This window comes from Phyllostomus hastatus, unplaced genomic scaffold (genome assembly GCF_019186645.2).
Source record: "Phyllostomus hastatus isolate PE091 unplaced genomic scaffold, TTU_PhHast_1.1 phas_contig_1162, whole genome shotgun sequence".
NCBI classification, from domain to species: Eukaryota; Metazoa; Chordata; class Mammalia; order Chiroptera; family Phyllostomidae; genus Phyllostomus; species Phyllostomus hastatus.
Window position 1 is genome coordinate 1,558,935 of NW_025333537.1, and position 12,277 is coordinate 1,571,211.

Here is a 12,277-nt window from a genome sequence, read left to right on the forward strand (position 1 = left end):
CACCTGCTCCTCAGGCTAGTTAGGAGAGACGGGTATAATTACCCTCCACCCTTAACAGACAGGGAAATGGAGTCTTGATGAGGTTAAATGACTTGCCCAAGAGCATGCGGCTTCCAAACGGCAGGGTAGAGATTTGAACTCACGACTGACTGCCCTGGACAGAGCCTGGCGCACAGTAGGTTAATTCCTTCACTCCACAGATATCTGAGAGTGCTTCCCACAAGCCAAGGGGGGGGGGGGGCTTTGCATGCACGAGCCCGAAGCATCAGAACAGCCATGCACTGTGGGTGTCGTTGCTATCACTCCCGTTTTCCTGCCGAGGCAGCAGATCTGGGAGGGGCCAAGGTCACTGGTCTGCAGAGAGGCTGGGATGTGAATCACGGTCTCCTGCTCGCGGTCCCAGGTCAAGGTGGGGACCTGAGCAGCCAGGTGGTTGAGACGCCTGCTCCCTTAGCCCAACTCAGCCGAGTGTCCCGGCCACAGCCAGCGTGCTGCTCTGGGCGCCAGGGCCCAGCAGCGCCTGCCGCTCAACTTCTGCCCCGGCCATCACCTTTTCCCATCTTTCATCGTCCCTCCCAGGACCCCAGGGCCTCCTAGCTGCCTCTCCCTGTCACACGGTGAGGTTAAAAAAAAAAAAACAAAAAAACTCCAACGTGAAACAAAGTGAAAGCAGCCAATCTGCAAAGACTACACACGGTGTGGCTCCACACACGACGCTCTGAAACAGGCAAAGCCGTGGAGACGGTGAGAGACCAGCGGTTGCCGGGGGTTGCGGGGGAGAGGAGATGGACAGGCAGAGCGCGGGGGATTCTGGGGCAGTGAGAGTATCTACACGGTGATACCACACAGCGGTGGACACACGTCACTACCCACCTGTCAGACCCGCAGCGTGGACACCACCAGGAGTGAGCCGGAAGGCGACCATGGACTCTGGGTGATAATGACGTGTATGTGCAGGCCCAGGGGTTGTGACGAATGACCCACTGGGCTCCCGCACGTTGACACTGGGGGGCGCTGTGCATGTGGAGATGGGGGTGTATGCGAACTCTCCACACTTACCACTCTATTTTTAACAGGAAACTGAAACTGCTCTAAATAATAAAAGAAAAAAAAAGTCCTCTCCTCACTCTGCTACTGATGGAGGATGTCGGCAGGGGTCTCATACTTTCAGCAGACAGCTAAGGGCCTCCCTCCAGCGGGGCGCCTCCACATCTGCACCCCCAGCCCCGCCGTGGCCTGCCGTGGCCCGCCGGGGGCTCTGGGCTTTCAGGAAGGGGGCCCCAAAGGTGTCTAGCTCGTACGGCACTGCGGGAGCTCGGCCACGGCTGGTCAATGGCCCAAAGCTTCCTTTTCCGGACTCTCTGGCTCAGTTCAGGACAGCCTCGCCCCACGCTCCACCCCGCCCACACACTCCACCCTGCCCGCCACCTCCACGCAGACACCCAGGGCAAAGCCACACAGGTGTCCTCCTGTCGGTGCAACCCTGTGACACGAGGGAGCTGGGACGGAAAGGACATCAACGATAAAGCAGTGGCATGTGGACCTTCAGAGCATTAGCAGACTCCTCCCTCTTCACCTGCCCTAAACGCGGTTGTAGGCCGGCAGGAGACGGAGTGCCACCCACTCAGCTGCTGCCAGCCCGGCCTCAGTTAATCATTTACCGGCCTGCTACACCGGGGCGCCAGGCACGGTGCCCGAACAGTGTAAGGACTGGCCGGCCCCCCACAGCCTGGATGGAGTGCTGTCCTGTGGTCGAGGCTGGGGCTCCATCCACGGGCCTCCCACTGCTGCCCTGCACAGGGGCCGCAGACACCCCCTGAAAAGGGGTTCACCTGGGGACACCTGGCTGAGGTCCTTCTGGCCAGTGATGTCATGCACAGTCACTGCTGGAGATGAGGGGGCTGTGAAGACTCTGGGCCACCCCCCACACATACACACAGAGAAAACAGCCAGCGTGTTGCACGTTCCCAGCCCACACCCTGGAGACCAGCCAGCTTCCTCCCGGGTGCACTGCCCACTGCGTGTGGCGGCTGCCCTGGCAACACGCCGCACGCCCACAGACCCACGTGCCTCGGGCACGAGGAGCACGCACCCAGACTCTCGAGCGTACCTGCGTTCTCTGGAGGGCTGCCCAGACTCTGGGGGCCGGGCGGGTACAGGAAAAAAGAAATGGAATTTCTACATGAGGGCTTAAAACACACACAGCAGGAACCAGAACACCTCCACCCGGGAGGGGAGAGCAGCTGAATGGTCTGGAGACTGGACTAGAATCCAGGCTCCGCCTCCAACCGGCTGTGTGGTCTTGGGCAAGCGGCTTCCCTTTCCCTGCGCTTCACTTTACCCTCCTGTCAGGTGGGATAATAAGCAGGACCTACCCCTCTGAAGTTTCATTTTCTAAGGTTAAATATGCTGAGTGTAAATCAGTTAGCACAGTGTATAGTACACGATAGAACCTTCTGGAAACGCTCTAACCCTGTGCTGTCCAACCGTATCACTAACCACACGTGGCTACTGAGTACTTGAAACATGGCTGGTGTGATTGAGAAGGCATTTTCCATTTAATTGTACTTAATTTACATTTAAGCGGGCACGCATGGTTCATCACTCACACTGGACAGCGCAGGTGGGGAACACAGCAGGTGCCCAGTAAATGCTAGTGATGGTTATTACCAGGGGTTGCTGTGGCTGGAGGCGCACAGGGTTAGACCTGAGGAGGCTGCACTTCGTGCTGAGCACGGGGCTGTACGGTGCCGGCCTGTGCGTCCCGGCATCTCGCAGGGGGGTGCTGAACCGCATCTGAGCGTTTGGGTCATGGACGACATAGAGGTACCGGTGATAGCTGAGGGCAGCCTCTCTGTATGGCAAGTACAGAGTGTTTGTACGACTGCAGGGCTTTGTACACGCCCAGAATGGAAATCTCTCATCCGCAGACACCTGCCACACAACAGGTACCCAGGCAGCACCTGGGATCACAGGCAGGCCCGCAGCACGAGAGAGGATCCTGCCGCCACTGGAGGTGGAGCTCCAAAGGCAGGTGCCCTCACTCCTTCGAGATGGACACTGACGGGCTCGCCTGCCTGGTTTCCATCTCCCTGTCTGGCCCTTTCTCCTTGACTCTGCCCTGGGACCCCCCTTTGCTCTCAGAGAGCTGCCTCCGCTTAGCCCCTCAAGCCGGACCAACCAGAGCACTCCGTCCCACCGTGACTGGCGCAAAAGAAGGATATGCCCTGGGCTGATGAGGCCTAATCCTAGGACCGTTGCTAGAACCACAGGGAAGGGGAAGCTGCTTCTGTTGTGACGCCAAGCTGGCAGATTGTGCCCTGGGAGCTGCTGGGCGACATTCTGCCTCCCCAGAGAGAGACGCAGGCCACAGAGCCGACACAGAGAAAGAGAGTGCGGAGAGATGGAGAGAGAGAGGGGTCCTAATGACATCACTGGATACAGCCGCACCTGAAGCCTGACTCACTCCAAACTCCCCAAACCCTTGAACCAATAAATCCAGTTTTTAGTGTCTCTTTTCCTTTTCACTTTATGTTGACATAGTCATTTATTGGTGTAGCTAGTTTTATGAGCAACTTATTATCCAACTTGAAATGCACGGAGCTCAGTAAAATATCCTGTTCTGCTGCTTCTCAGCTACGTGACCTTGGTCCAGTTTCTTAACCTGTCCGAACTTCGATTTCCTCATCGGTAGAGAGGAGCTGCTATTTGTACCCACTCTGTAGAGAGACAGCTTTGTGGATTAAATAAGATAGAGCACGTACAGCAGTGTTTAATAAATGGTGGCTGTCATAATTTGAACTAATTTTAAATGTAATTTACTAAATAAGGATAAGTAAAGAAGAATTCATCCAGTGCCCAAGTATCGCCAAGTCTCTTGAACCCTTGGGACTTCAGTTATCTGATGTTTAAATGGGCCTTGGTGCCAAAGGCCCTGTTCCTGTCCTTTATAAACACTGACGGCCCGAGTTTCTCTAAGGTTTTGCAAAGAAAAGGCACAAACACCTATTCATCTCCTGTCTTCTTGTGCTACTGAAAGAAAAAACAGACCGCTTCTCACTGGAGCGCAGCACCCTGAGCCGCCAGGGGCTCCCAGCGGCTAGGGGCACGCCAGCCCGCTCCCGAGGGTTCCTGGCCTCCTTAGGCGGAGGGCTCACCTCCAAGGGGCCAATGAGCAACTGGGCCTAGAACGAAGATCCGGCTGCCCACCCAGGATGGCCTCACAGCCAGTCAAGACTCAGCTCTCCTGGTTCCTACCCAACAGCTTGTCCCTTTGAGCCCCCTACCCCCTGCCCAGCCTGCAGCGCTGCTCCTGTGGCCCCGGGACCCCCAGCCCTGGGTCCACCCAGGGAGAAGGAGATGGCACGCTGAGAGCACCCGCAACTCCAGACGGGACCAGAAAGGGTGGCCCGATGTCCTTATAGAACAGAGCCTACCTGGCGAGCCAACGCAGCGCCTGGCTCACCCATGAATGCTGTTGAGTGCCTAGCCAGCAGGGGGTGCTCATCAGCGCTGCCGTGTGGTAGGCGATTCTCCGGCTGTCAGACCCCCGAGGACGCTGAAGCCAGAGAGGTTCGCACACAGAGAAGCCACGAGAGAACAGGCCCACGACCTGGTTTGGGACTGTCCCGCTCCACAGGCCAGTCTTTCCCTGACCCCGCACTCTCAGCATAGCCCACAAGCACGTGTGGGTCACTGCTACGGGCTCCGGGGCAATACGGAGCGGGGTTCTGGGGCCAGACCCCCACGCTGTACCGCCGACAGGCTCCGTGCCCATCCGCAAGTCACTCACCATCTCCGTGCCTCAATGGGCTTGTCTGTGAAGGAGTGATGATCCACCTCAAGGGGCGCTGGAATAATTAAACGACGTCACCCATATAAAATGCTCAACAGATGCTATTTAAGAAGACAAAACTCCACCCATGGAACTGGTTTGGGTGCAGGCCTTCGTTGCCTTGAGTGGAGTACAGGCTCCCCCCGCCCCAAACATCTTATCAGCTGCAGATTTTAATAAGTCTTAAACACAGACTTGGCAAATTCCGAAGACAGAAAATCTCAGGGAAACTTGGCTCTCGGAGAGGGATGTCAGCCAAACCAGAGACTCGAGCTTCCCCGAACCCTGGAGCCTGTCCAGCCTCGTCACTTAGAAAGCAGGAAACGAGACAGGGGGCACAGTTGGGACAAGGGGTCATCATTTCTCATGGTGATGACGGAAGTGTCCTTCCCACCTGCCAAGCTGCAGCAGCAAATGCCTACCGCCCTCCCCCAGGGCCCTCACGAGGCTGCTGCAGTGGAGACCCAGCCAGACTGCAGGGGAGGCCGAGCCAGGCAGGGCAGCCGGGGCCCTGCCGTCACATCGCGCTGGGTCCCAAGCCATCTGCCCCCATCAGAAGCTCCTGGAAGCTGCATTGTCAGTGACCTGAAAAAAGCATCGAAATGCACCTACGGCCACGGCCGCATTGTTCTCGAAGAGAAGCTCTGCCGTCTTAAGCCTGAAAGCATGACACACAGACGCTGTTTGAGTCAACCCAGCCAGCTTCAGAGAGCCCCGAAATATCCCAACAGAATTCTGGATTCACTCTGCAAGCATTTCTGGAACCCCGCTCGGCCCAGCGGGGAGGAAAGGGGGAGCTGTGGTTCGAACCCAAGAATGAAAGCTCCAAGAACAAGGCAGAAGTTTTCTCTGGGCTGCACGACTTTGTGGCCGCGCTCACGTGTAACCTACATCTATCTACGGCTCGCCCGCAGCCCGAGCAGCCTACAACTGGAGTGAGTTCATGTACCCGCCCCCCCCACACCCTGCTTGAAACTCTCTCCCGGCTCCTGTGTCGCTCAGAGTAAAAGCCGGAGTCTCCCAGGAATGGCCAGCCTCCCGTTCCTTCTCTGACTTCATCTCCTCCTCCTCTGCCCATGTTTACTACCATCCAGCCTCCCCGGCCTCCTCGCTACGCACTGCTCCCAACTCCAGGCTATAAACCCTGTTCCCAGTGTCTGCATGGCCCCCTCCTTTCCTTCCAGTCTCTGACCTCCTCTGGACCATCAGCCCTTCCCACTCCTCTCCAGCCCTTTCCGGCTTTATTTTCCTGGTGGCACTTGTCGCTCCCAATAGACACGTGTTGCTTGTCAATCTGCCTCCCAACTAGAGCGCACGCTTCACGAGAGCATATGCACTGGGATGTTGCTCTGCTCACTTCTCCATCTACAGTTCCTAGAACAGGGCCTGGCACGTGGTAGAGGCTCGGTAGATATTTGTGGACGGGGAAAAAAGGAAAGGAGGAAGGGAGAGCGGAGAGAAGGGAAAGAAAAGGGGAGGGAAAGGAAAGGAGGAAGGAAGAAAGAAGAGGGCGTCTTCTTCTAAGAACCATCAGAAAGTGTCCATCGCGGTCCCCCATCAGCTGACTTCCTGAAGAACGATTCTGAACAAGACCCTCTTTGCTCATACACCCTCCACGGCTCCCCACCGTCTGATGGGGCAAACGCTGCAGCCTGACAGACTGGGAGGAACGGAATTCTCCTGCCTCTCCTCTCCTCTCCTCTCCCCTACACACCACTGACCCCCACGGACTCTACGGAAGCTCATGGCTCCCTACCACGGCCCTCTGTGCATCCGGGTCACAAAGCCACCCATCGGAGCCTGACAGAAGGGGACTGAATCCCAGCTTCTCCGCGGACTGCCTGTGTGACCGTGAAGCGAGCCACTGGACGGCCTGTACCTCTGGTTCCTCACTGACCAGTGAAGGGCTGTCCCGAGAGAGGAGGAGGGGGTGCTTGGGGGCGCCTGGGGCAGTGACCACACAGAGAGGCCTCTTGGCCTGGACAGCAGCACCACAACAGGCTGGCCACTCCTCTTCGGGAGGGCATCCTGTGCACTGCGGGAAGGCGAGCGGCACCCCTGGTCTCCACCTACCAGATGCCAGTCTCAGCCACAGTTGTCACAACCAGAAATGGCTCTAGACATTGCCAGATGTCCCCTGGGGTAAGGCTGCCAGATTTATCAATACATACTTATACTAAACATGACTCATGATCTGTAATTCTAATCTAATTGTGTGGCCTATATGTTATTTGGCAGCCCTACCTGGGAGACAAAATTAAGAAAATTAAAACCCTTCATTAAGAACCACCTGGGGGCCCAGTAGTAACATCAATTTTTCCTCTCACCTTCCTCCAAACTTCTTAGCATACCCACCGACCTCCCCAACCCCACTGCCTCCCACCCGGGACGGGCGGCTGGGCTGCCCCAGCAAGCCCCGCTCAGCCTGTGATAACAGCTCCCAGGCTAGCCCTGCCACCAGGGCGTCTGCAGAGCTAATGTGGCTTCCTCTCCTGCACCCCCTACAACCCTTGCCTCCTTCCTGGGGTCTGTCCTCTGCCAGCAAGCCCCCGCCCTGTCCCCTCCAATTAAGAGGCCTCCTAGGCCCAGCCTAGAGGCAGGAAAACAAGTCACTTAGTCACTTTGCTTCCCTTATCAACTCAGTCACGTGGCTGGCTCCTTTAATGGGTGTTGTCATGGCAACGGGAAGCCGGTGCCTGCTCTCTCTGGGAACCAAAACAAAATTAAGGGGTGGAGGTGGGGAGGGAAGAGGAGGGGCGGGTGAAGGGAGCCAGGAAGGAGCCAGGATGAAGCTGGGAGGACTTAACTGGAGATCATAATGAGGCCACCCTGTCCCAGCTTTCCCGTGGTGGCCCTGGGGAGACAGGAAAAAATCAGACGCCTGCCCTGGTGACGCTCAGGCTAACTCAGTGGGTGTTTTCACATTGTTTATCCTGACAGCTGAGTAATTTTCATCCCCTTTATGAATACACTGAAACCCAGACACTTGTGAAGATAGCGTGAGTTGCTCATCCGGGACTGTGCAATTCACAAGCAAATCAATTTCAGCTCCTCTCTCTCCTTTCCCTGCTCCCATGTCCTCCCCACTCCTTCCCCCTTGCTTTTGTAAGAAGACCAGGGGCTCTGGCCCCAGTGCACCCAGCATGGTTCTCCTTCCTCTTGGAACTCCTCCTGCTCCTGATACTCCCACTCCTCAGGTTCTCAGAGCTCCCTGCAGCCGCAGTGTTTTCACAGACGCAATTCCCTCTGCCAGGAATGGTTCTCCCCGTCTCTCCCCACCTCGTGCCTTCCTCTAAAAGGCCCCCTCATCCTTCCCACACCTTCCTGGACACGAGATACGCTCACGACACATAACTGCCACTTCTCCATTGTGTATGCTTGCACTGCAGAGCGCCTATGCTTCAGACCTGGTGCTCTGCCTGTAATTACCTTTTTAATTACACTCGGGAGTTCGGTCGGAGTCTGTCTCCCACACTGGAATGTCAGCCCCAAGAGGGACGGCCTATCTTATTCCCTGCTGCATCCACAGTGCCCAGCCCAGCCTCTGACACACGAAAGCCCCCGGGGAAGTAAATGCGCCGGCATCTGAACCCAGCTCTGGCTGATTCCAAAGCTCCCTCTTGACCTGCTTCATGATGCTGGGTCACAACAGCTCCCTGGTTCAGCACTGGACAGAGCTTCCAGACCCACAACCCCTGCCGGCCTCGTGGCTTCGGTTGCTCAGGCAAAGCCTGCAGACCTGCCTGGCTGAAATCCAGAAACTGACTGTTCAGCTGCCGCTGCCAGAAAGAAGGATGCGGGGAGCCCTCTGGGCAGGGATGTGGCTCCTCTGAATCCAACAGTGAAGGGAAGGAACACCTGATTTGACCCCCAGATTTGTATGCATTCCACTGGGGACCGGCTCTCTGCTATTAAGGGTAGGTGGTCCCTAAAGAGGAAGGAAAGGAGAGAAGTCTGCTTTGGAGGGAACAGGCTTGTCACTAGGCCCTTAGGAGGCACCCATGAGAACAGGGCAGCTCACAGACAGAAGACTTGAACTTGTTCCCCTTCACTTGTGTGTACCCTTGAAACATCACTTTCTCTTTCTGAGCCAGTTTTCTCCAGTGTACCGTAGAAATGATGCCACCCACACATGCCAAAATGACGGTGCTGTGCACGTGAGGATGGGCGTGTTTGTGACAGAGAGCGGGAAGGGCCCGGCTCTTCTGCCAGGCAGTCCGGGGGGTAAGTCCCCAGCTCTGCCCCCGCCTGGCTGTGCGCTCTCGATCAACTCACTCTTCCTCCCTGAGCGCGTTTCCTTGTCTATAAAACGGGGGCAACCTCACTCTGCTCGTGAAGTTCATATGCTGTTCCTATACAGGGCGGGGCCCAGAGTAGCCCCAGGAAACGGACGCTCAGGTGACTAAAAGGACGGGCCCTGAGAAATGCGAACTTCAGGAACAGCCGCCATCATGGGGCTGTTGTGTCTGGACTCCAGGGATGCGGAGTCAGTGGGTACCTGAGGCCCTTTGTCCAAGCCTGGAAGGTTCGGCCCCCTCAGATACCTTGGTATTGACTCCCCTCAGATACCAAGCAGGATCCTAGGAGGTCCCTTTGGTCAGACGGTCTTGGCCCACAGCTGGGCAGAAAGCATATTCTGTACCCCAAACCCAGCCCTTCCTAGGAGAGAGGATGCAGGCCAGACGGCTGGCCACCAGGGACAAAGTGTTCCCCAGTTGGGCCAATAACCCAAACTAGACAGATGTGGTGGGACCACCAAGGGCACCGATGCTTCCTTCTCCAGATGTGGAAACGGAGCCTCGAGAAGGAAAGGGACTTGTCCAGGGTGCCAGGGGAGCTGGTGGCGGAGCTGGGGCCAGGGCCCCAGCTGCAGCGCAGCCCAGGTGCCTCGCTGACAAGTCTTCTGCCTGCAGCCCCCTCCCGACGGAACCAGCCAACTGCCACTCCCTTAAAAACGCAGCCATTCCAGGAGCACACAGCTGGGGAGCAGAGGTTGCATCCAGGTTTGGTTAGACAACGAACAAAAAGACTGTGGGTCTGTAACCCGAAGGCTTTGGCAGGGTGGGGGGGGTGTCTATATACACTGTCCCCCAAATAGCCAACAGAATGTGTGGGTCTATGGGTTGTACTGGAAAGAGGGTCCAGACAGTTTTCTTCAGGTCCCCACAGGGGTCTCCACAAAGGCAAAGCCGAAAAGCTCTGGGCCTTTCGGAGGGATCCCATGTATCCTGTATGTTTCCTTATTCAGAAAGGTCAGGATGTGCAACCAGCCCTGGGGCTGATTCTGGAAACCACACAGGCACGCCACACACACACCCACGCATGAGGAGGGCGGGGCAGCACCAGGCGCCCGCAGCCTGCAGGCTGCCCTTGATGGCTGTCTGCCACCACGCAGGGAGGGGCTTCTTGATGTTCAGCGCTGGCACCAGATGCTGACGCCCCGAACACACACAGACTCGGGGATCAGGCCAGCCCCAAGGTCTGCAGGCTAAGGACTCAGGATACACCCCTGATGCCGGCTCAGCAGCAACGGGGTCCCAGGCAGAGGGATGTGGGTGACCTGAGGAGAGCAACACACGTCCAGTCACGGGCCTCACTGGTCCACACATCCCACACACAGACACACACAGTCACGATCTCATGCATTCACCCGTCACACACACAGACACACACAGTCACAGCCTCACTCATTCACACATCACACACACAGTCACAGCCTCACTCATTCACACGTCACACACACAGACACACACAGTCACAGCCTCATTCATTCACACATCTTACACACACACGGACACACACACAGTCACAACCTCACTCATTCACACAGATCCCTGCATCACACAGACATACATCATACTCAAAAATACAGATAAACACAGACACAGATACATGTGCACACAATACACAGAGATAACACTGAGGTTATCTCCAGACGCACAGACATCTCAGATACACATGCTCACAGCCACATGCCTCACCCACACAGGCATGTACACACATACACACACGCACAGAATCCAGGCATCTAAATGCTTGCCGGACACCCATCCCTACAGATTCTCCCCTCTGCACGAAGTCATGGGCTGTCAACGCTAGGCTAGACCGGGCTCCCCACTGGCCGCGGGAGAGAGGAGTGGGGCAGCAGAACCCTGTCTGACTCTCACCCTCCTTCATGGGTGGAGGGTGAGGGGCCCCTGCCTGCCAGGAGAGTGCAGGCACATGCCCACAAGCAGAGTAACCCTCTGACCAGGGACTCGCAGGGACGGAGTCCCCTCCGGCTCCTGGGGGTGGCTTCAAGGGCTGAGAATCCGGAAGGAGGAGTGTGGAGATGTGTGGGGAAAGGCTTTATTCTTCCAAAGGGTTATCTTCCCCCTTCCCTGAAGTCTAGCCCTCCTGCAGCCCCATGCAGACTTCCCCCTCCACGCCCTGGCAGCCCCCCACCCCTCTGCTGTCTCAATGTAGTGAGACTCATCCACCAGCTCCTGCAAGAGAGGGGGTCCTACCCAGACACAGGCAGGACTGCCCCACAGCTGAAGAGCCCGCATGCTGCATGCAGCAGAAAAACATCCAGAGCCCCCACCCCCAAACTCCCAGCCTCCTCCAGTCCTGCTGGAGGTGAGTACCCACCCAGGTGAGCCCCACGACCAAGGTGGCCGCCCCCTAGCACCACTGACCACCCCCACTTCTGAGACTCCTTCCTGGGGGTGGGTGGCCACGACTGTCCCCACCCCCAGAGGCTGCGGGGGAGGGGGGCGCCCCCTCCCCCACCTCACCACCTACCTCCTTCTTGACGGTGCGCAGCAGCCTCTGCCGGGTCTCCGGCCCTGTGGGACAAGACGGGAAGGCCGCTGTTCAGCCGCGGGCGGGGGCCGGGATCGGGGCTGCCCTCCCGCCACCCCCGCGCCCCCTCACCCGTGGGGCCCGAAGCCATGGCTGGGCGCGCAGCGTTCCAAGTCCCGGGAGGCAGTGGCAGCGGTGGCGGATCCTGCTCTCCGGCTCCAGAGCTGCCAGTCGCGGTGGGGCGGGGCGGGGCGCCGAGTGACGTCAGGGCCCGTCTCGCGCGTGGCCCCGCCCCCCGGAAACACACTGCCAGGCCTTCCAAGTTCCCTGTATGAGGATCCTCCCCTCCCCATGCACATCCGCACCCCCTCACCTCCAGGGCTGGCCTCCCCACGACCCCACCCCCCACCTTCCTGCCCAACGCCAGTGCCCCAGCCCCTTTATGTGGGGCGGGAAGGACCGAATCACTCGTTCAATGTCTGCCATGTGCCAGGCTCGAGGAAGTGGCGGGAGATGGTGGGGCACACTCTCCGAACCTCAGTTTTCTCATCTTTACCACGGGTATAATATGACTACCTCGTGGGAATGACAGACTTAAATGAGATTTTGAATGTGAAACGTTTAACGCACACCCAGGGAAACGAAGTCCAGCACCTGCAA

The 12,277-nt window shown here is 57.5% G+C and overlaps 1 protein-coding gene across 5 annotated transcripts in view; it reads right to left on the bottom strand.

The window, feature by feature from the left end:
* Positions 1-11,862, bottom strand: part of SGSM1 (small G protein signaling modulator 1) — a 58,028-nt gene extending 46,166 nt beyond the window's left edge. For all 5 annotated transcript variants that reach the window (XM_045845153.1, XM_045845126.1, XM_045845143.1 and 2 more), the window contains exons 1-2: positions 11,750-11,862; positions 11,618-11,661 (exon numbers count right to left, since the gene is read on the bottom strand). In XM_045845153.1, the coding sequence (XP_045701109.1) occupies positions 11,618-11,661; positions 11,750-11,768 (63 nt within the window). In that variant the 5' untranslated portion in view covers positions 11,769-11,862. The remainder of the gene's footprint in view (positions 1-11,617; positions 11,662-11,749) is intronic.
* Between the last annotated feature and the right edge of the window lie 415 nt (positions 11,863-12,277).